Genomic DNA, 22,942 nt, shown 5'->3' with positions numbered 1-22,942 from the left:
AAAACATATGTATAAAAATGCCATTTTGATTACTTGATTTGAATTATCATTAAAGCAAATCAGCTTTTATATAGATAAATGATAAAAATATGTCCTTATCGGAGAAGGTAGGGTTTTATTCGGCCTCTATGCTCGCTGAAATTGTCAACATAGGTTTAGGGCTTGTAGACTTGTGGTTTCTGTTTGGTTTTATTTTCCGGTCAAACTGGTCTCGCAACAAAATGCCACCAATTAGAGCACGGGCGGTTTTGAAAGTATCAACATTGTGCATGAAACAATCCTCTCGTTCAGAGAAGACAATTCCCCTTTAAGGGGGGTTACACCAAATTTAAACTTAAACGCATAAAAAATGACTTATGCAGTAGGTTTGCCACCGTAGGTTTGCCACGTCCAAATACGCTACTAACCCGTCAATGGAAACTCTCACTTCTCCTAAACGAACCTGCAAAAACAGCAAGAACACAGAAGCCCTAGCACAGAAACTCAGTTATGAAAGAAGTCGTCGTGGAGCAAACAAGTCCCAGAAGGGAGTCTCCGGCGGCTTTCTCCGCGAGTTTTCCGAGTATTTTATCTGACTCACAAAGGCAGCTTTGTGATTCGCCTCGCTTCCAGCAAGACTGCGCGTGGTCGTGGCTTGTTTGCCTCAGTGCGGCGCTGTCTAACACTATCGTGGTCGGCCTTTCGTTCAGCTATGGAGTACTCTTTCCTGTTTTACTGGACTATTTCAAGGAAGACAAGGCCACGACAGGTATATGTCGAGAGTGTTTAGCTGAATGATGACTTGCAAGCTTACTTCTTTGCCAGACCCACAGGAAGCCTACCTATATTTGCGGTAGTTTTCATCTTTTCGTACCTTTGTTATCATAGTAGGCTATAAAGTATTTTCTGTTGTGTTTACGATTCCGAAATTTAAATGGCTCTTCAAACGGTGCAGTAACCACCGCTTCATACCACAAAAACCCGAACTTAGCAACACCAGCCGAACCACAGAATCACAGAATCACAGAATCACCCCCGAGGGTACCTCGATAGGCTGCTTATTATTGGATGATTTCGCTTTAATTTAACGCTGATTTGTTAATTTTTTCAGCCTGGGTAGGATCCCTGTTCATGTCCGTCTCGTTCTTTGTGGCTCCGATATCGGCGAGCTTATGTGACCAATATGGCTGCCGTATTACTGCAATGGGGGGAGCATTTATTTGTTGCCTAGGGTTACTGCTGACGTCACAGGCACCAAGCCTGTACACCATGTTTCTGACGTATAGCACTATAACAGGTATAATATCGCTAATATCAGGTGATGACATGATGATGACGGTGGTGATGATTATGGTAGTGATGATAATTATGATAGTGGTGATAGTGGTGTTGATGGTGATGGTGGTGGTGATGATGGTGATGATGATGGTGGTGATAGTGGTGATAGTGGTGTTTATGGTGATGGTGATGGTGATGATGGTGATGATGATGGTGGTGATAGTGGTGTTGATGGTGATGGTTATGGTGATGTTGATGGTGATGGTATTGGTGTTGATGATATTAATGATGATAGTTTACACAAGGACTGACCTTAATAAATCATGAAGTGTACTAGTGAATGGGTTTGTCAAATGTAAATGTAGCGGATTTAATTATCACTATTCATCTGCATAGCCTCATAGTCTAACAGCCTCCGAAAACACACAAGTCGGATCGACGGTCTTTGAAATTAAAAACTCCCCTCTTCCCAGGGTTCGGCTGCTGCTGTGTCTACACGGCGTGCTTCATCGCCGTGCCCAAGTACTTCACCCAGAGTCGCTCTCTCGCCGTCGGCTTCGTATGTCTCGGTCCCGCCGCGGGAGTCATGGTGATCGCGCCTCTTCTCCAGCTGCTGCTGGACCTGGTGGGATGGAGAAGGGCCCTTCTTTGCCTCGCGGGCGTCACTGCGGTCGTCTGCCTCGTGACCTCGTCATTTGACTCAGAAATCGTGAAGAGACCCGAGTCTCCCGCACGGTCACTTGGTTTGGACGAGGGGACTAAAGCCGAGAGAGGTCCCTACGGGATCATGTTACGCGACACCAGGTTCCTGTTGCTGCTGGTGGTCAGCGCGCTGGTGTTCCTCGCGCTGTATAATCCGCAAATGCATCTGGTGAGTGCATACATATGATGAAGGTGATGATAATTATAAAGTCCCTAGTACATAGGTCAACATATGATGATGATAATGATGATTATGATAATAAGTGCTTATGATAAGTCCTTAGTACATAGGTCTTTTTATAAATATTTCTGAACTGTTTATTGCTTGATCAAATTTTCTAAATAATAGCAGGTACGTGCCCATTGATTATGATGGTGATAATTATAATTATAATAATGGTGATAATGATGATGATGATGACGATAGTGAAGTTCTTGTTGATGATGATGATTTTGATGATGTTGATGATGAAGGATATTGTTTGGGTGCGTCGAGAGTTTCTTCGTTTGTTTTACCATCACACATCTAACACACCCTTTTCTCAGGTCAAGTTTTGTCAAACCCTCGGTATCACTGATGACAAATCCTCGATGTTGTTCTTGTACATCGGCCTCGCCTCAAGCGTCCTGCGTATCATCAGCGGTCGTCTCTGTGATTCTCCCCACATCAACCCCCTCATCATCCTACAGGGGGGGTACACCCTCCTAGGGTGCATGTACATCTTGTTGCCATGGGCAACCATGTACAGTCAACTTGTGGGCATCGCTATTGCTATCGGGACCATGGATGGACTGGCGTGTACTGCCATTAACCTGCTTATTCTTGAGTCTCTGGAGGAAAAGTACAGGGGACACGCCTATGGAGTGTGGTTAACTGTCGTGTCTATACCTATAGCCGTGGGGCCACCTCTAACGGGTAAGGGAATACAATAGCTGCGGGGCCACGTTTGACGGGCAAATGAGATACAGTAGCATAGCCGTAGCAGTCCTCGAAAGATTGGGGGGGGGGGGGGGAAACTAAAGAGAAAAATTAAGAAAACAATCGGGGGCACAGCCACGCCCCTACTGGTCATTTCCTTATAATTGTTTTTAAAATATTGGGGGAGGGGGGGCACGTGCCTCCTACGTGCTCCTACCCCTGCTACGGCCCTGAGTAGTGTATATACCTATTGGTGTGGGGTTACCTTTGAAGGGAGATACAGTAGTGTATAAGTCTATTGGTGTGGGAAGCCAGGTCATCTTAACCAGAACGCAGCATTGATAACAGACCACAAGTGACTAAGAAGGAATTGGTGCCTGCTCTCTGTCCTTACTACTTACTATTAAATTTTGCAGGTTTGATATCTGACAGGTTCGGCACATACACACCCGGTTTTAGTATGAGTGGGACACTACTCGTTCTCAGTGCACTCGTCTCGTGCTCGATCAACCTCATCCGCAGGGAGCCCGTACAGACGGAAGTAACTATCACGACAATGGAATCGAGAAGACTTATAACAGAGAAGTTAACTGTTGTATAAGTCTCGTCTTATGTTCGCGCTTCTTTTAGTAGCTTTGCACCTCGCGAAAGTGCTCTTCGAATGGTTTTCCAGATAATGGGGGTCCTGGGTCTTCAGCGGGGAAAACCTATTTTACGATAAAGCTAAAGCTAAAGATCCAAGTGCTTAGACTGCTATAGGAATAACATATTTGTAAAAAAAAAGTTATCTGCCGGATAGGCGCTACCCACCGGATAAGATCCCTATCCATGCAGCGGATAGTTCTCCGACGGATAAATAGCGTTGCACAAAGCGTGGATAGAAGGCTGGATAACTATCCGCTGAATCGCCATCAATACCAATAAATGGCTTCCCGTTTCCATTGTAAATATGCAAAGCGCGCGCTGGTTTTCCTTTAAACAAAACGGCAACCGTTGAAAGAGCTACAAAAAAGCCAGAAAACAATCAGTTTATCGAGGCAAAGTGCATGTAAATCATGGATTAATCAAAGGGGGAAGGTTTTAGCTTCCTCTTGTCTTGGGGGAGTCGACATTTCTTGACAGAAAATGCAATATATAGATTTTTTCCATTCCTGCCAGATCTTCATATTAGTTCGTAGTTCATTGTAAATTTACCAACTGTAAAATTTTCATGTGTTCCAACTTTCACTGTGTCTAACATTAATCTAAATTCTGACAATAAATTTGAAAGAAAGATGCCATTCTGTTTTTTTCTTCACATTTGTTCGGTGGATAAGATTTAATCGGACCTCTATCATCCGGATAACTTTATCTGCTGGATATCTGTATTCGGGCTTTGTGCAACCGAATAAAACCACTCGGATAAGTTTTATCCTCTAGATAAGAATTTAACAGGTGGATAGGACTTATCCAGGCTTCGTGCAACCGGCCCCTGGTATTTCCTGCCTAGTCCTTGGCGTCTTTACTGGGTTTCCTGTGCTTGGAGATTAACAGTGAGGCAGTTTGAAGTCTGGGACGAGCACACCCACAGAACGGGGAGGTTGTCTCCTGTGACGTCAAACCAACCACAGGAAGCCCGCTCAGAGACATGGGACTATGGTACTGTAAAAGGTGAGGTGCTCTTCCCTGGGACTATGGTACTGTTAAGGGTGAGGCGCTCTTCCCTGGGACTATGGTACTGTTAACGGTGGGGTGCTCTTCCCTGTGACCATGGTAATGTTAAGGGTAAGGCTCTCTTCCCTGAGACTATGGTGCTGTAAAAGGTAAGGTGCTCTTCCCTGGGACTATGGTACTGTTAAGGTGAAGTGCTCTTCCCTGGGACTATGGTACTGTTAAGGTGAGGTCCTTTTTCCTGGGACTATGGTACTGTTAAGGGTGAGGCGCTCTTCCCTGGGACTATGGTACTGTTAACAGTGGGATGCTCTACCCTGGGACTATGGTACTGTTAAGGTGATGTGCTCTTCCCTGGGACTATGGCACTGTTAAGGTGAGGTGCTCTTCCCTGGGACTATGGTACTGTTAACGGTGAGGCGCTCTTTCCTTGGACTATGGTACTGTTAAGGTGAGGTCCTTTTCCCTGGGATTTTGGTACTGTTAAGGGTGAGGCGCTCTTTCCTTGGACTATGGTACTGCTAAGGTGAGGCGCTCTTCCCTGTGACCATGGTACTGTTAAGGGTAAGGCTCTCTTCCCTGGGACTATGGTACTGTTAAGGTGAGGTGCTCTTCCCTGGGACTATGGCACTGTTAAGGTGAGGCGCTCTTCCCTGGGACTATGGTACTGTTAAGGTGAGGTGCTCATCCTTTGGACTATGGCACTGTTTAGGTGAGGTGCTCTTTCCTTGGACTATGCTACTGTTAAGATGAGGTGCTCTTTCCTTGGAATATGGTACTGCTAAGGTGAGGCGCTCTTCCCTGTGACCATGGTACTGTTAAGGGTAAGGCTCTCTTCCCTGGGACTATGGTACTGTTAAGGTGAGGTGCTCTTCCCTGGGACTATGGTACTGTTAAGGTGAGGTGCTCTTCCCTGGGACTATGGCACTGTTAAGGTGAGGTGCTCTTTCCTTGGACTTCGGTACTGTTAAGGTGAGGTGCTCTTTCCTTGGAATATGGTACTGCTAAAGTGAGGAGCTCTTCCCTGTAATGATGGTACTGTTAAGGGTAAGGCTCTCTTCCCTGGGACTATGGTACTGTTAAGGTGAGGTGCTCTTTCCTGGGACTATGGCACTGTTAAGGTGAGGTGCTCTTTCCTTGGACTATGGTACTGTTAAGGTGAAGTGCTCTTTCCTTGGACTATGGTACTGTTAAGTTGAGGCGCACTTCCCTGGGACTATGGTACTGCTAAGGTGAGGTGCTCTACCCTGGGACTATGGTCCTGTTAAGGGTGAGGCGCTCTTTCCTTGGACTATGGTACTGTTAAGGGTGAGGCACTCTTCTCTTGGACTATGGTACTGTTAAGGTGAGGTGCTCTACCCTGGGACTACGGTACTGTTAAGGTGAGGCGCTCTTCCCTGTGACCATGGTACTGTTAAGGGTGAGGCGCTCTTTCCTTGGACTATGGTACTGTTAAGGGTGGGGAGCTCTTTTCTGGGACTATGGTACTGTTAAGGTGAGGTGCTCTTTCCTGGGACTATGCTACTGTTAAGGTGAGGTGCTCTTTCCTGGGACTATGGTACTGTTAAGGGTGAGGTGCTCTTCCCTGGGACTATGGTTCTGTTAAGGTGAGGTGCTCTTCCCTGGGACTATGGTACTGTTAAGGTGAGGTGCTCTTCCCTGGGACTATGGTTCTGTTAAGGTGAGGTGCTCTTCCCTGGGACTATGGTACTGTTAAGGTGAGGTGCTCTTCCCTGGGACTATGGCACTGTTAAGGTGAGGTGCTCTTTCCTTGGACTTCGGTACTGTTAAGGTGAGGTGCTTTTTCCTTGGAATATGGTACTGCTAAAGTGAGGCGCTCTTCCCTGTAATGATGGTACTGTTAAGGGTAAGGCTCTCTTCCCTGGGACTATGGTACTGTTAAGGTGAGGTGCTCTTTCCTGGGACTATGGCACTGTTAAGGTAAGGTGCTCTTTCCTTGGACTATGGTACTGTAAAGGTGAAGTGCTCTTTCCTTGGACTATGGTACTGTTAAGTTGAGGCGCACTTCCCTGGGACTATGGTACTGCTAAGGTGAGGTGCTCTACCCTGGGACTATGGTCCTGTTAAGGGTGAGGCGCTCTTCCCTGTGACCATGGTACTGTTAAGGGTGAGGCGCTCTTTCCTTGGACTATGGTACTGTTAAGGGTGGGGAGCTCTTCTCTGGGACTATGGTACTGTTAAGGTGAGGTGCTCTTTCCTGGGACTATGCTACTGTTAAGGTGAGGTGCTCTTTCCTGGGACTATGGTACTGTTAAGGGTGAGGTGCTCTTCCCTGGGACTATGGTTCTGTTAAGGTGAGGTGCTCTTCCCTGGGACTATGGCACTGTTAAGGTGAGGTGCTCTTTCCTTGGACTTCGGTACTGTTAAGGTGAGGTGCTCTTTCCTTGGAATATGGTACTGCTAAAGTGAGGCGCTCTTCCCTGTAATGATGGTACTGTTAAGGGTAAGGCTCTCTTCCCTGGGACTATGGTACTGTTAAGGTGAGGTGCTCTTTCCTGGGACTATGGCACTGTTAAGGTGAGGTGCTCTTTCCTTGGACTATGGTACTGTTAAGGTGAAGTGCTCTTTTCTTGGACTATGGTACTGTTAAGGTGAGGCGCACTTCCCTGGGACTATGGTACTGCTAAGGTGAGGTGCTCTACCCTGGGACTATGGTACTGTTAAGGTGAGGTGCTCTTCCCTGGGACTATGGTCCTGTTAAGGGTGAGGCGCTCTTTCCTTGGACTATGGTACTGTTAAGGGTGAGGCACTCTTCTCTTGGACTATGGTACTGTTAAGGTGAGGTGCTCTACCCTGGGACTACGGTACTGTTAAGGTGAGGCGCTCTTCCCTGTGACCATGGTACTGTTAAGGGTGAGGCGCTCTTTCCTTGGACTATGGTACTGTTAAGGGTGGGGTGCTCTTCTCTGGGACTATGGTACTGTTAAGGTGAGGTGCTCTTTCCTGGTACTATGCTACTGTTAAGGTGAGGTGCTTTTTCCTGGGACTATGGTACTGTTAAGGGTGAGGTGCTCTTCCCTGGGACTATGGTTCTGTTAAGGTGAGGTGCTCTTCCCTGGGACTATGGTACTGTTAAGGTGAGGCGCTTATCCCTGGGACTATGGTACTGTTAAGGTTGGGTATTCTTCCTTCATAACTTGTATTTAACTCTATAAAGTCTTGTTGCTGTGGGGTTTTTTTATTGAAAAGAGGAAATCAAAGGTATTCAAATAATTTAAAATAATTCTTTTTAAGAATTGTCTTTATCCTGTGTGACTAGAAGCAAGATATGATTTTATAAATTACCAATTTTATAAATCACTAGTTAAAAAGATTTTAACATTTCTACCTCGATGTCAAAACGATGTCTCTTTGTCATAGAACAGTAGCTCAGGCCTCAGCATATTTGCCAGTATTTACTATAAAGCTAAAAAATCAAGATAAAAGCATATTTGCCTAATTTGCCCAAATATGAATAGAAAATAGAAACGTCCAAGGCAGGTAAAATACACAGGTAATAAAATAATAAAATACACAGTAATAAAATATACAGGTAAACACTCTAACAAATGCAGACAAGTCAGGCTATAATACAGGTAAACACTGTAACAAATGTAGACAAGTCAGGCTATAATACAGGTAAACACTCTAACAAATGTAGACAAGTCAGGCTATAATACAGGTAAACACTGTAACAAATGTAGACAAGTAAGGCTATAATACAGGTAAACACTGTAACAAATGTAGACAAGTCAGGCTATAATACAGGTAAACACTAACAAATGCAGACAAGTCAGGCTATAATACAGTGGCACGTGACACATGAATACTACGTGACGTCACACTTGTTCGTCAGTAACCGCCACCTTCTTCTTCCGTTTCTTTTGCGCATGCGCAACATAAGGGAGCGGAATTACGGCGCCGAACCGCTTGAGTTGCGATACGCCTGGGATTGCGTTAAGCTGAGCTCCTATTACTTGAAAGCCGTCCAGTGGATTAAAGGACGAAATAGCTTCCAGTCTCGCGCGGCCCTCCTCGCGGTATATATCTTCCACTGTGGTACAGCAGTCGCGACACAGGGATCCCACTTCAGTTTTTGTTAGGATGTACTTAGGTGCATTCTGCTCTCGCTGTCCCTCAATCTCGATGTTGTCTGAAAACACAGAAAGAAGGATATAAAGGTGCAAGCACGAGAACTCCCACCCCCTCCATGGGCCATGTCTCTTTTCTGATAGTGGGCCAACGACCCCCTACCTCCACCCCCATGGGCCATGGTTCACCACCATCAGAAGAGAGACAAACCCCCCCACCTCCACCCCCATGGGCAATGGTTCACCTCCATCAGAAGAGAGACAGACCCCCACCTCCACCCCCATGGGCCATGGTTCACCACCATCAGAAGAGAGACAGACCCCCCACCTCCACCCCCATGGGCCATGGTTCACCACCATCAGAAGAGAGTCAGACCCCCACCTCCACCCCCATGGGCAATGGTTCACCACCATCAGAATAGAGACAACCTCCCTACCTCCACCCTCATGGGCCATGGTTCACCACCATCAGAAGAAAGATACACCCCCACCTTCAACCCCATGGGCAATGGTTCACCTCCATCAGAAGAGAGACAGACCCCCACCTCCACCCCCATGGGCCATGGTTCACCTCCATCAGAGTAGAGACAACCCCCCCACCTTCACCGCCATGGGCAATGGTTCACCTCCATCAGAAGAGAGACAACCTCTCTACCTTCACCCCCATGAGCAGTGGTTCACCTCCATCAGAAGAGAGACAGACCCCCCACCTCCCCCCCATGGGCAATGGTTCACCTCCATCAGAAGAGAGACAGACCCCCCACCTCCACCCCCATGGGCAATGGATCACCTCCATCAGAATATAGACAACCCCCCACCTCCACCCTCATGGACCATGGTTCACCACCATCAGAAGAGAGATACACCCCCACCTCCAACGCCATGGGCAATGGTTCACCACCATCAGAAGAGAGACAGACCCCCACCTCCACCCCCATGGGCCATGGTTCACCTCCATCAGAAGAGAGACAACCTCCCTACCTCCACCCCCATGGGCCATGGTTCACCTCCATCAGAATAGAGACAACCTCCCTACCTCCACCCCCATGGGCAATGGTTCACCTCCATTAGAAGAGAGACAGACACCCCACCTCCAACCCCATGGGCCATGGTTCACCACCATAAGAAGAGAGACAGACACCCCACCTCCACCCCCATGGGCCATGGTTCACCACCATAAGAAGAGAGACAGACACCCCACCTCCACCCTCATGGGCCATGGTTCACCACCATCAGAAGAGAGATACACCCCCCACCTCCAACCCCATGGGCAATGGTTCACCTCCATCAGAAGAGAGACAGACACCCCACCTCCACCCCCATGGGCCATGGTTCACCACCATAAGAAGAGAGACAGACACCCCACCTCCACCCTCATGGGCCATGGTTCACCACCATCAGAAGAAAGAGAGACCCCCACCTCCACTTCCATGGGCCATGGTTCACCTCCATCAGAAAAGAGACAGACCCCCACCTCCACCCCCATGGGCCATGGTTCACCACCATAAGAAGAGAGACAGACCCCCCACCTCCACCCCCATGGGCCATGGTTCACCACCATCAGAAGAGAGTCAGACCCCCACCTCCACCCCCATGGGCAATGGTTCACCACCATCAGAATAGAGACAACCTCCCTACCTCCACCCTCATGGGCCATGGTTCACCACCATCAGAAGAGAGATACACCCCCACCTTCAACCCCATGGGCAATGGTTCACCTCCATCAGAAGAGAGACAGACCCCCACCTCCACCCCCATGGGCCATGGTTCACCTCCATCAGAATAGAGACAACCCCCCCATCTTCACCGCCATGGGCAATGGTTCACCTCCATCAGAAGAGAGACAACCTCCCTACCTTCACCCCCATGAGCAGTGGTTCACCTCCATCAGAAGAGAGACAGACCCCCCACCTCCACCCCCATGGGCAATGGTTCACCTCCATCAGAAGAGAGACAGACCCCCCACCTCCACCCCCATGGGCAATGGATCACCTCCATCAGAATATAGACAACCCCCCACCTCCACCCTCATGGACCATGGTTCACCACCATCAGAAGAGAGATACACCCCCACCTCCAACGCCATGGGCAATGGTTCACCACCATCAGAAGAGAGACAGACCCCCACCTCCACCCCCATGGGCCATGGTTCACCTCCATCAGAAGAGAGACAACCTCCCTACCTCCACCCCCATGGGCCATGGTTCACCTCCATCAGAATAGAGACAACCTCCCTACCTCCACCCCCAAGGGCAATGGTTCACCTCCATCAGAAGAGAGTTAGACCCCCACCTCCACTTCCATGGGCCATGGTTCACCACCATCAGAAGAGAGACAGACCCCCACTTCCACCCCCATGGGCCATGGTTCACCACCATAAGAAGAGAGAAAGAACCCCCCACCTCCACCCCCATAGGCCATGGTTTACCACCATCAGAAGAGAGACAGAAACCCCCACCTCCACCCCCATGAGCCATGGTTCACCACCATCAGAAGAGAGACAGAACCCCACCTTCACCCTCATGGGCCATGGTTCACCACCATCAGAAGAGAGACAGACCCCCACCTCCACCCCCATGGGCCATGGTTCACCTCCATCAAAAGAGAGACAGACACCCCACCTCCACCCCCATGGGCCATGGTTCACCACCATCAGAAGAGAGACAGACCCCCCACCTCCACCCCCATGGGCCATGGTTCACCACCATCAGAAGAGAGACAGACCCCCACCTCCACCCCCATGGGCAATGGTTCACCTCCATCAGAAGAGAGACAGACACCCCACCTCCACCCCCATGGGCCATGGTTCACCACCATAAGAAGAGAGACAGACACCCCACCTCCACCCCCATGGGCCATGGTTCACCACCATCAGAAGAGAGACAGACCCCCCACCTCCACCCCTATGGGCAATGGTTCACCTCCATTAGAAGAGAGACAGACCCCCTAATAAAGAACAGATTTTGAATCTATGTGGTCCTTGACTCAACCCGCGCAAACTTGGTGCATTACTGATGACGCAGAAGACATATCGATTAATAACAATAATTACAATATAAACAAGAAAAGAAACATTTATAAGGGTACCCACTAATCATATCCAAAACAAACTGACCTCGTGTTTTATATTCACAGGGTACCCGACCTGACTCATGTCCACAGGGTACTCATCTTACCGTTACTATCAACCTGCTCTAGCTTCATCTCACGTGGTCTGTAGTAAAAGTATTCCCATAATACACCAGTGCCCGTCATCGCGCTGAATAAGCCGATAAGGATCACGAAGAACTCCCAGTCTTCAAACAGGGTCCTGGAACTCCTGCTTCCTCTTTTGGGGATCGTTTCATCAGATAAGATCTGTGTGGAGAAAAATGAATATGATGATATTGAATATGTACCTCTTCCAGCGCAAAACCCTGAACACCAAAAATGTGTGTATGGTATTTATTGTGTTCTGACGAATCACAAGCGGGAATCCTGGATCTTGAATCCTGAGACTTTCATGACTGTTTGCAAATTTCGCATTTGATTGGTGAAAAAAAACCTTCCATACATTCCACTGTTCACGGTTTCACTTTTGGAATTTTTTGGCATACAATCTTGCCTTTGCAAATTGTTTTGATAAATCATCTATAAACTCGTGTGCCATAAAACTTCATCATACAATAGAAATAAATACAATACAAAACAACTCTCGATAATTTCTAATTGCACCTTTAAGGTCTCAAAGTAGAATGTTTCCCTGGCGACAAACTCCTCCACACACGCTTTAACCTCCGTACAAAGTTCTGCCGCACTCATAATCAACTTAACGCCATACGCATGGGCGAAGCTGACAAGTCGACCAATCTCAAGCGACTCTGTCTTGTGGATGACGTCATTTGAGACAGCGATATGGCTGTTCAGAAGCATTCCCTCTAGCTCCCCCGATAGGACAGCGTCCATCATCTTTTGAATGCTGTCGAATTCTGCGTAGGGAATTAAATGTCGTCAAGAGAGTTTTTAAGTGCTTCATCAAGTTTTGTACATGAGACATAAGTAAATTACCGGAAATTGGACAGTCAGACTTTGCAATCATTATAATATTTCTTAACTCAAAGAATAACTTTAAGAGGCCACTTTACGTTTTTTTACTTTTCTTTTGCTTATTTGTCCCTCCCTAGACAGCGTGACAATCTCCCTCCATACACAGCGTGACAATCTCCCTCCCTAGAAAGCGCAATCTCGTCCCCAGAGCCTTTCTTATATCTGCGCATCCGTCGTCAAACGAAGTTACGTTTTTTTATTGACCAATCAGCGTGCTCCGAAATGTGGAGTTTCCCAGAGCCCTTCGGTTGGCGTCGCATGCGCAGAAATAAGAAAGGCTCTGGGGACGAGATTGTAGACAGCGTGACAATCTCCCTCCCTTGATAGCGTGACAATCTCCCTCTTTAGACAGCGTGACAATCTCCCTCCATACACAGCGAGACAGTCTCCCTTCTAGGACAGCGTGACAATCTCCCTTCCAAGACAGCGTGACAATCTCCCTCCCTAGATAGCGTGACAATATGGAAACTGTAGATGTTATGTGGACTCACCATGGTACTGCGCGCCGTTCTGTACAGCGGCTTCTCTCTCAAGGCTATTTCGTAGAACGGCAACCTGTGGGTAATTAATGTTACCTTATCGTGATATTTGATATATATGATAATATTGATAATGATAATGTAATGTATATGTAAGCCGAGAATTTCCATGTAAACTCGCAGGGATTCGGGTCTACGTTTTTCTAGCCGCTAGCGCGCTTGGGCCAGACTGGTTAAAGAGAAATAGCCATTAAATTCAGAAAAAGAGCCATAAAGAATCAGAAAAATAGCCATTAAATTCAGAAAAATAGCCATAAAATTCCAGAAAAAGAGCCATAAAGAATCAGAAGAAGAGCCATAAAAAATTTACCTTTTTGTTAAGAAGACTAAGATCCGTGTCGATCTCATGAGACAGCGATGACGTGAAGTTCGCGGTGAGTACAGAAAACGCGACTAATCCAAGTAACATCCAAAGAATGCTAAAGAGACGCGCGAACAGCGACTTGGGAGCGAGGTCACCGTATCTGAACATACCAAACGTGAGTTATTCACTTGATGCTTCTCCCACACAAAAGATAAGATAGTGGCTTCACCAAAATACCCTTGATATTTAGGGTAAATTACCTATTATGGTTTTAACTCGTGGCCGCTTAATAGAGATTTAAAAGATAAGAAAGGGCATTTTCTCTAGCACTGGTGCGAAAAGTATAAACTAATTATACTTTTCTTACAACTTACAATTAGGGAATGTTCCACGCGAGGGAATGTTTCACACGTAATTTTCTTGCAAATCGAAAGGCAACAAAAACTGCGTTGCAAGTTGCAGGAAGATCGCCTTGTGTTACATGGAATCAGTGTTTTGACTGACACGAATGCCACACTGAAGCATTCCTTTGCCTCGCTTGTTGGCTAGCCTAGTTGATGCCTAAATATTCCGCACTATTTTGCACTAAAGCATTACCACTATACTTTATATTTGTTTATTACATTAAAGACTTATTATTATACCCGACGGTTGTCATGGTTACAAAAGCCCACCAAAACCCTTGCCACGATCCACGAATAAAGGATGCTGGGAAATCTATCGGATTGGAGTTACGGTCCTGCAAAAAAAAAAAAAAAGAGGAACATCAAATAATGTGGGACAAAGACAAGAAACAAAAAAAAAATAACAAAAAAATATATAGCGTAATAACATAAAAAGCGAGCGAGCTTAAAATGCAAAATACTTTACCCTTTTGTGGCCCAGGTCCCCCGAAACTGTATTGTAATACGAGTATTATTAGCCCAAATATTGATGTGTACATTCACTCGATTTGACATTTTTCAATGTTACGGGGTGCTTTTAGCCCGCGGGACGCCGAAAAACCCAAAGTGTCGAGAAAAAATGTTGATACGCGCGTCAGATTAAGTCGAATATGCTCATGTTATATGTCATTGTAAAGCTTAATAAAGGGGGAATACGATAATTCTTTAGGTTTGATGAAATGCTTTAATTTTAAACTGGTTTTAATCACGCGCTTGTTTTCAGCCAATCACATCCCTTAAAAACCCTAATGTGTCTAAACTATCCGGCAGATCTTTACGTTTTATGGCTTATGTTAATCATCATATACAAACCTACCAAATCGTGTTCGGCTTTTGAAATATTTTTCTTTGTTCTTATGCAAATTTGAGTCAAATTCAGAGGACTAAATAATTTACAGGTAACACGACACCGGAGGACATAAATTACGATCCGCTCAAAATCTCTTAAAAGCTGAACACAGTATCACTCTCGAATAAATAACCTAGCGTGTTGCCAAATTTTGAGGTCATAACTCTTATACTTTACGCACATTAGGGTTTTGAAGTTTAGAAATGCACGCGAATTCAAAGCCGAGAAAATCTCCGTTGAAAGTTCTTGGAGAGTGCGACACCTACTTGAGTTATAATCTGTCAACGAGGTGATCATATCATCAGCTCTAGGTAAACAGACCGACCATAAAAGGCGAAAACTGAGTCATACGGGGGGTTTCGAATTTCGAAATGAGAAAAAACAAGTGACAAGCAAGAATTCCTGAAGATATGGGGAAGGCAAGGGAAAGCACGCGAAACCAGGAAAGCGCGGCTGAGACCGGTAGCAAATAGTGCAGGTTTTTCCCGATTTTGTGACATGACAAATCGTAACTAAAGATTTCGTCTTAATGTTTTGATTTTGGACACGATGAGGCATTCTTCGCTGATAACCTTGAAGCGGGTTGTAGGAACAAACTAATACAAGGAAGCCAACAGAAGATTGTCCTTTTCGCTTTTAGCGAGATCTTTTATTTAGAAGTTTTCACCCTACGCTTGAGATGACCCCATGCAGACTTCCGTCTTTTTCGTTTATTTATCGGTTATATATTTCGGAACGCTAATAGGACTTTTCGCGAGACGAAGGAATTGAATTTGAGATTTTTGAAGTCACGATTTACGGGTAAAAACAATATGCTCATTAACTAAAACCGAAGGTCCCGGATGTAGGAAACACAGGGTTCCAGTAAGTGATAAGAAGATTAAAGGATTAAAACACCTTGATGCTACACAAAGTCTTCAAGCGAAATTCGTTTTTCCTTATTATATCGAGAAGATAATAAAATTCCAAACATTTTTCTTTGCTATAATAAAGGTAATGTATTAGGGAATATAGAGATGCAAAATATTTTTTTCGATAGAATTTTCACTTCAAGGCACCCCGTAACCTTAAGAAAAGTTTTTAAAACTTTTTGTTTCATGCTTTTTAATTTTCACCGGTTTGGCTGTGTACCCACTAATGTAGAGCCGAGTCTAGGCACGACAAGTTACATGGCTACCGGAAGTGACGTCACGTACCAGTAGCCATATGCAAATCCCTGCGATCCCTGTAAGGATGAGAGTGAGGCCGATCACCTGACCTCCATTAATAAAAGAGCCCGCGAGCTGCTTCAGCGGTTCTTGATTGTTCTTTCTAACCTACAATGGGAATTCATGTATATAAATGCAAAACATAAGGTGGATTGATAAAGACTAGCATTGAAGTAAAGGACGGAAGAAATTGGAAATTCCGAAAAGTTAGGGGTGTCTTATGCCAATGGGAAGACACCATTTTTCAATAGAAACAGTCATCTGTTGGGCGAGAGTATTAACAATTTACACTGTATGGGCGTGACTTACAATGTACGCTAGACTGTGTGGACGTGACTTACAATGTACGCTAGACTGTGTGGACGTGACTTACAATGTACGCCAGGTTCTGTGGCGTTATAACCTCTACAAGGCACGGATCTGCATTTTTGGTTCCAATTTCAACCGGGAGTATCAACACCGCTGGATGCATGGCTGCTCTACTAGAACTGATTTTTGATTGGTTTAGTAAACTTGGGTACGATAGATGCTTGTCACTCAAGTAAAGAACCATTGGAGTTGAAATGTTTAGACTCTTTATTAAGTGACCAAAAACACCTGAAAAAAAAAAACAAAAACAGGAAAAACATGATGTAGCTACAAAAGTCCTCTAAGTGGTATCCCCTTTAGACCCTGTGTAGCCCATATATTGGTACCCGGAAAAACCCTCTAGTTTTACTATACCCTGCCGATATACCAAAGAAAAAGTGGTTACAAAAAAAATGGTAGAAAATATTGGTAACCCATCGACTCGACAACCAAACTCGGTATGTGTCATACAGGTGTTAAATGGGGTGCAACAATATGGTCGTGATTTATTATGACGTCATCAGTGAAATCACTAAAAGCAAAAATATGCTGACTTCATCAAAATATGTGAATGTTTATATTTCATAAAGAAAAATCGCATGACAACCAAACTCGGCAGGTGTCAAAAAGGTGTCAGTGGGGGTGCCACAAGGTGGTCACGTGCAGTGTGACATCATCGATGACGATGATAAAAACGTTATTAAAAACAAAAATATGACTACCAAACTTTGTAGATGTCATGTATGTATCAAGTGGGACGTCATCGATGACGTCATTGAAAGCGAAAATATTCTGACGGCAACAACAACAAAAAAACTATCCATATCTCATGATTGAAGCATCAGACAGCAAGACTTAGAAGATGTCATGAAGGTGTCAAGAGGGTGTAGCAGGATAGTCACGTGATATGTGACGTAAACAAAGACTTCATCAAAACAAAAATATTCATATCTTATGATATAAAAATCGAAAGTCAACTTATATCGGAAAACATCATGTGAGTGGCAAGGGGGGTGAAACAGAATCTTGTTGTGTGACGTCATCGATGACATTATAAAAAAATTCAGTATCTTATGATAGAAACATCGTCAGGCAAGAGATGCCATATAGTTCAAGGGGATAGTCACGTGATGTGTGACGTTGTTGGTAGCGTCGCAAGCAGTCGTAAAGCTCTTTATATAAGTTATTGAACGAAAACGACCAAAAAATAGCACAAGTTTTCCTTCTCTTACAAATATTTAAAAAACCTATAATAAATAACTTATTAACCGAGCACGAGAGTATGGACCGAGCAAGCGATGTTATAAGTTATTTATTATACGGCTTTTTTAAATATTTGTACGAAAAGGAAAACATTTGCTGCTGAAGTGAAAGAAGGAACCCCTTCTGGAATTACAAGTCACGAGTGCTCAACTCAGAAGTTTGAAATAACGAGTGGATTTGTAAAATGACCATCGTAAATTGCTTTTTACGCCGATTTTACCGACCTTTCTTTGATTTTATTTCATTTAGATTAGTTGTCTTTACGGGAAAATCGTCTTCGAACTTCCTGTGTTATGACAATTTCCCAAGTTTGCTGAAATTTTATTTGTGTTAAAAAAGGTAAATCACTCGAGGAATTTACACCGCGGTCATCTTAGATATTAAAATTTTTTAGATTCTAAACAGAAACTAATAAAAAACTAAACAGAAACTAATAGCAAGGGGGGTAATTGTTAATAACAAAAACAATTAAAAAATACCTATTTTCTGCAGAGAATTACAGAGTAGGGCTGGAAATGCATCAAAATATTATTTGTTCGTATAAATAGCATCTAGGTAGGAACATTTTGTTGTTGTTGTTGTTTGCTGGTTTGTTTGAACATATCAGAAACTAGTCTCTCGCAACAGAAACGTCACCATTCACTGTACCTGTAGTTCAGCACAATGAGATGGAGATATCGAAATTTTTAACGGTCACTGCAACAGTTTTAGGAGTTCAGAAAGCTTCACGATCAATAGGCTGTACTTCCTACCAGAGGCAAACTGTCGTCACACCCAACAAAGCGACTAATTCAGCCACCAAAAGAATGTGCTGTCCACTGGACGCTCCGCCTACTAGTGAAAACAGAAAGCTCTACCCGAAAGCCCTACCTACGCCTCAATAGTCTGACAACTAAAGCCTTAATTCAGCTCCTGATTCCAGCCATCCAACTTCAACCACTGATAGAAGACGAAATCATCGCCCCTATTCTTGAGCACTATGAGACCTCATTCACGTTTATCTATGACACCCTTACATATCAAGTTATTGAAGTTCAACAGAAGTAGTAAGACTTTCCAAAAGCACTTATTGATATGAACCTTGATGCTTACACGGATCGTTGAGTTTTAACGTTATAAACTGTTATGACAATGGCAAGTAGCACTGAACACCCATTGAACACTGATTACAGGAAACGTTGAATAATTCCTAAAATTTAAACAGCCAAATCAGTTGTCGCTGTTTAAAGCGTTGACAAGTTTATAGACTTTTACTGTTGATAAGGCAACAACAGCATTTAACTCATGAAGCTCGCATCCAACTACAACGGTGCCATCATTCCCTGGTTTAATAGTTTGTCTGTAGTGCCACCAATTACACCAGAACTTGTAGTCTGGTTTTTAAACACAAGGAAACGGTGCCCACGAACAATAAACATTAACTGGACATCTGTTGCAAGTAACGTTTAAGTTCGTTTTAGATTTATTGTATATTACGACAAAATAAAACCTACAGAATTGGAAAGGAAAGGAGTTCAAGACTGCCTGCGTATTTATAATTATTCAATCGTACGTATTTTTCTAGCGCTACCAGCAACTAGCAACTTCTTGTTGCGTTGTCATCACCCTTGAACCTCAAATACAGGAAGCACAAATCTGTAAAATAGCTCTTTTTTATCCTTTCCGATTAAGATACCGGTGGAGGATGCTTCTACTTCACGGCCTTACTCCGAGCATTTTCCTATTTTGTAAGTACTTCTAGTTAACTCTTAGTAATTTTTGCGATTTAGCGCAGTTACTGTAGTTGATGTAGTTAGCGTCGTAAGTCCAAGCGCATGATCCAAGCGTGACTTTCACTTGGGTAGTCACCGGCGACAACATTCATTATGTCGGCGCCAAAAAGTACAAAAGTAGACGATTGCAGTTTGAAAACTTAGCAATAACTAAGCGTTAAATCGGTTCAGAAACGTTTTAGAAATGCATATTATAGCTATTTCCTTGCGTATTGCATAGAAATTTGCAAGCGTCTAAACCAGAAACCAGACAAGGTATTCTAATCAGACATAAGTCTAGGATGCACAAAAATTACATAAGTTGCTGTAAATAATTTAAGAAACGATATTTATAATGCCTTTCCATCGATTCTAGCTGATTTTACTCGGTAAATAGCTATTTTTATTATTTTAATTTTAAGTAACCCCCTGACCGTTTTTAAGTATCTGTTTAGTTTCTGATTAGTTTCTGAGGAGTTAGTATCTAGGATCACCGTGGTGGAATTTACCTGCATAATATATCTTCATTCAAGAGAAGTATTTTTTTTAGTGGATATCTGAATGGTCATTGCAAACAAAATCTTTACGAACATCAGCGAAAATATCAGAAGCAACTGTTAAAGGTGCCCCTAGCATCAAACTCTTAATTTCCGGGTTTATACCAATATATCAGTAGTTTAGGACTTGAAAACAAACCATACCAAGTTTTATTGCCATACGACGGGTTTTCGTGGGGTTTTGCCGGCATTTAAATGTAAATAACATCGCACTCTCGAGTATCCTGGTTCCAGAGCCTCGAACGTCTCTCTATTCAGTGGCAAGCGCTGGCCACTAAATAGAGAAACGTCCGAGGGTCTGGAACCAGGGACTCTCGAGCGAAAAGTGACCCCACTTTTCGAAAGCGCCAGGCGTTCGTCGTTGATTTTAGGAATCCTCAAGGGCCCATTTTCTATTATTTTGGGCCTTGTTTTACCCTGTTACCAGAGCAATATCGTTATTTTTCATATTCAATATGATCATCTGTATAATTATAAATAAAATACTTCCGACATAGGAGTTGTGTGTATTTTTTTTATTACGGCATTTCCCCTTATTTTTAAGGAAAAATGTGCTTAAGAAAAAAAATTGTCGATAGAATTTTTTAAAACATTAGTTTTTGTCAGTTTTCGAGTAAACAAAAGCAGGGACGCAGTTCTAATTGGATTGAATCATCATAAGGCCTCGAATCAATTTCTTCAAGTTGGGGTATCAATTATCGTATGATCAAAGAAAAGCCTGAAAATTCTCAATCTTTTTTTATATTACCAATTTTTAACTATAATCAACCGCAAGTATTAATCTAATTTGAAATTTAGTGCTCCTATGCTCAACGCAATAAAAAATGACCCCCTTCCAAAAATAAGCAATCTTTTTGTCCTTGTCGAATCAAATACTTTTATCGCTAGAGGAAAAATAGAATATTTTTATAGTTATTTGAGAAAAAGCTTTTTGGAACTTTATACTGTGTCAAAATTGTAGATTCATTGATTTATTCTAAGGTCTCTATTTTTTCAATTGAGATCCGTCTTTTTACGAATTATCGATCTGATGCTTTGATTACAATAAGTACCGAATAAAAACCTATCTTTTTTCACTGAAGTTTCCCTGACCGACTAACTCACTAACCGACTGGCCGACTGACCGACAATCCGGATCCTCCTGTAACGACCGCGGTCAACATATCCATCAATGTATTTTCTTTGCATCTATCAACATATCCACCAATGTACTATCTTTGCATAGGTACTGCCCGAAAGCGGAGCTCCAAAACTCAGTCAGTCAGTCAGTCAGTCAGTTAGGGTTTGGAGCTCCGCTTTCGGGCAGTGCCTATGAAAAGATAATAATATACATTGATGAATATGTTGATAGATGCACAGAAAATACATTGATGGATATGTTGATAGATAGTTATGCAGAGATAATACATTAATTATTATGTTCATAGATAGTTATGCAGAGATAATACATTGATGGATATGTTGAGAGATAGTTATGCAAAGATAATACATTGATGGATATGTTGATAGATAGTTATGCAAAGATAATACATTGATGGATATGTTGATAGATAGTTATGCAAAGATAATACATTGATGGATATGTTGATATGTTATGTATCGTTCGCTGTCTGTGTTTATTCCTTTCCATGTATTTTAAAGTTGTTTTAAAATCAATTAGATTAGCAGATGGGTCCTAAGCTATCTCAACAAAATAAGAAACTTCATTTTATTCAATCAGATAAAATTTATTCATCACATTTGTTTATTATGAAATATGGTGTTTTGGTAAAAAAAATAATTACTTATTATCAGTCAGTCTATTTTTAGTGTCAGTCAATCTATTTCTAGTATCAGAATTAAATCATTCCAGACAAGAATGTGGAGTTGTGATTAAAGAAAGGCAGAAAAAGAACTGACATATATTTTCATTGTTTGGGGGTGATTTTCACTTCTATGATACCTGCTACAGAAATGGCTAATGAGTTATTTGCGCTCCTTAAAATTCAATATGAATGAAGAACTTATAGTTCATTATAATTTAGTTACGCTGTAGTACTTTTTTTTGCATTTGCAGCACCTATACCTTTTTCATTCCTTTGACCCTGTAGAAGTCTTAATAAAAAACAAAATTTGACAGTTAGATAAAGTTGTGGTATATGTTCGAGTTTAGGATCACGACATCTTTGCTGTTTTGATGAATGCACTTATTTCTCTATCAATTGCGCACATATAAAGATGTCCATGAGAAATATCTGCAGAGAGTTAGTTACATCTATGTATTCTATCCGAATATTTTATGATGTAGGTGTTCTATATAATAATATATATAATTATATAATTATTCACAATCCAAGAACCCCTGGTGATTGCTCAGAAACATATACTTGTTTTCATAAGTTTATATTAATATTTTGTTTAAACAAAACTCACTAACCCTTCAAGTAACCTTCATTCTTTGAAATATACGGTTCAATGTCCCAATACTTCACTTCGAATTGGCTTTGGTTGTCGTGCAGACGGCATTTTCCCGCCAAAGCGCTTGTAATACCGCTCAAACACGCCGCCAAGAACAGAAATACTTCCAGGTTGAGAAACAAACGCTCCGCCGCCGTCATAACTACAAGAATTCGAGAGATCCGAGTGGCACTAACAAGCGATTTTCTACCCGGTTCCTGAGAGATTGCTCGGCAATGAACAAGAACCCACTTCTGCTCTTCCAGGCTACCAATTGCCAATATGTCAAATTACCAAGATACGTCTGCTACGCTTAAAAGCGTTTAATAATTAAAGAGAGAAAAAAGTGCCCGTAGGTTTTAATTGTTAAAATAGAATTCATTTTCTAGGAGAGAGTTAGTGCTACATCCTTAAGTTTTTTTTTACATTGACAGTTTTAGAGAAAATGGCTTTCTTTTCTACAAAGCCCGAGGCAAACAAACAGAATAAAATTTGAGATAAGACTCAAATTTGGATTGGACCGCACTGACTTTCTGGT

General features: G+C 43.2%; 2 protein-coding genes across 2 annotated transcripts; one reads left to right on the top strand and one right to left on the bottom strand.

Moving 5' to 3' along the window:
* Positions 1-253: 253 nt before the first annotated feature.
* LOC5502880 (monocarboxylate transporter 10) lies at positions 254-4,158 on the top strand. Its single transcript, XM_032371193.2, has 5 exons — positions 254-748; positions 1,091-1,276; positions 1,731-2,128; positions 2,506-2,875; positions 3,295-4,158. Exons 1-5 carry the CDS (start codon positions 490-492, stop codon positions 3,477-3,479), a joined length of 1,398 nt encoding a protein of 465 aa, XP_032227084.1. The 5' UTR covers positions 254-489; the 3' UTR covers positions 3,480-4,158.
* A 3,553-nt stretch (positions 4,159-7,711) lies between these two features.
* On the bottom strand, positions 7,712-22,718 carry LOC116610353. The gene is made up of 9 exons (XM_032371191.2): positions 22,385-22,718; positions 16,423-16,646; positions 16,038-16,157; positions 14,193-14,287; positions 13,555-13,708; positions 13,197-13,260; positions 12,334-12,587; positions 11,796-11,976; positions 7,712-8,681 (listed from the first exon to the last, which is right to left on the bottom strand). The coding sequence occupies exons 1-9, from the start codon at positions 22,563-22,565 to the stop codon at positions 8,368-8,370; spliced, it is 1,587 nt and encodes a 528-aa protein (XP_032227082.2). The 5' UTR covers positions 22,566-22,718; the 3' UTR covers positions 7,712-8,367.
* Positions 22,719-22,942: the final 224 nt, after the last annotated feature.

The sequence above is a fragment of the Nematostella vectensis genome, chromosome 12 (genome assembly GCF_932526225.1).
Source record: "Nematostella vectensis chromosome 12, jaNemVect1.1, whole genome shotgun sequence".
Classification (NCBI taxonomy): Eukaryota; Metazoa; Cnidaria; class Anthozoa; order Actiniaria; family Edwardsiidae; genus Nematostella; species Nematostella vectensis.
This window is presented reverse-complemented; position numbering and strand designations above follow the sequence as displayed.

Coding starts and splice junctions, on each gene's coding strand:
- LOC5502880 (XM_032371193.2), top strand. CDS start 490: ATGAAAGAAGTCGTCGTGGAGCAAACAAGTCCCAGAAGGGAGTCTCCG. Junction 749..1,090: donor GGAAGACAAGGCCACGACAG/GTATATGTCGAG, acceptor TAATTTTTTCAG/CCTGGGTAGGATCCCTGTTC. Junction 2,129..2,505: donor ATAATCCGCAAATGCATCTG/GTGAGTGCATAC, acceptor CCCTTTTCTCAG/GTCAAGTTTTGTCAAACCCT.
- LOC116610353 (XM_032371191.2), bottom strand. CDS start 22,565: ATGACGGCGGCGGAGCGTTTGTTTCTCAACCTGGAAGTATTTCTGTTC. Junction 14,288..16,037: donor GGATTTGCATATGGCTACTG/GTACGTGACGTC, acceptor TTTTTTTTGCAG/GACCGTAACTCCAATCCGAT. Junction 11,977..12,333: donor TCTACTTTGAGACCTTAAAG/GTGCAATTAGAA, acceptor TTCTCCACACAG/ATCTTATCTGATGAAACGAT.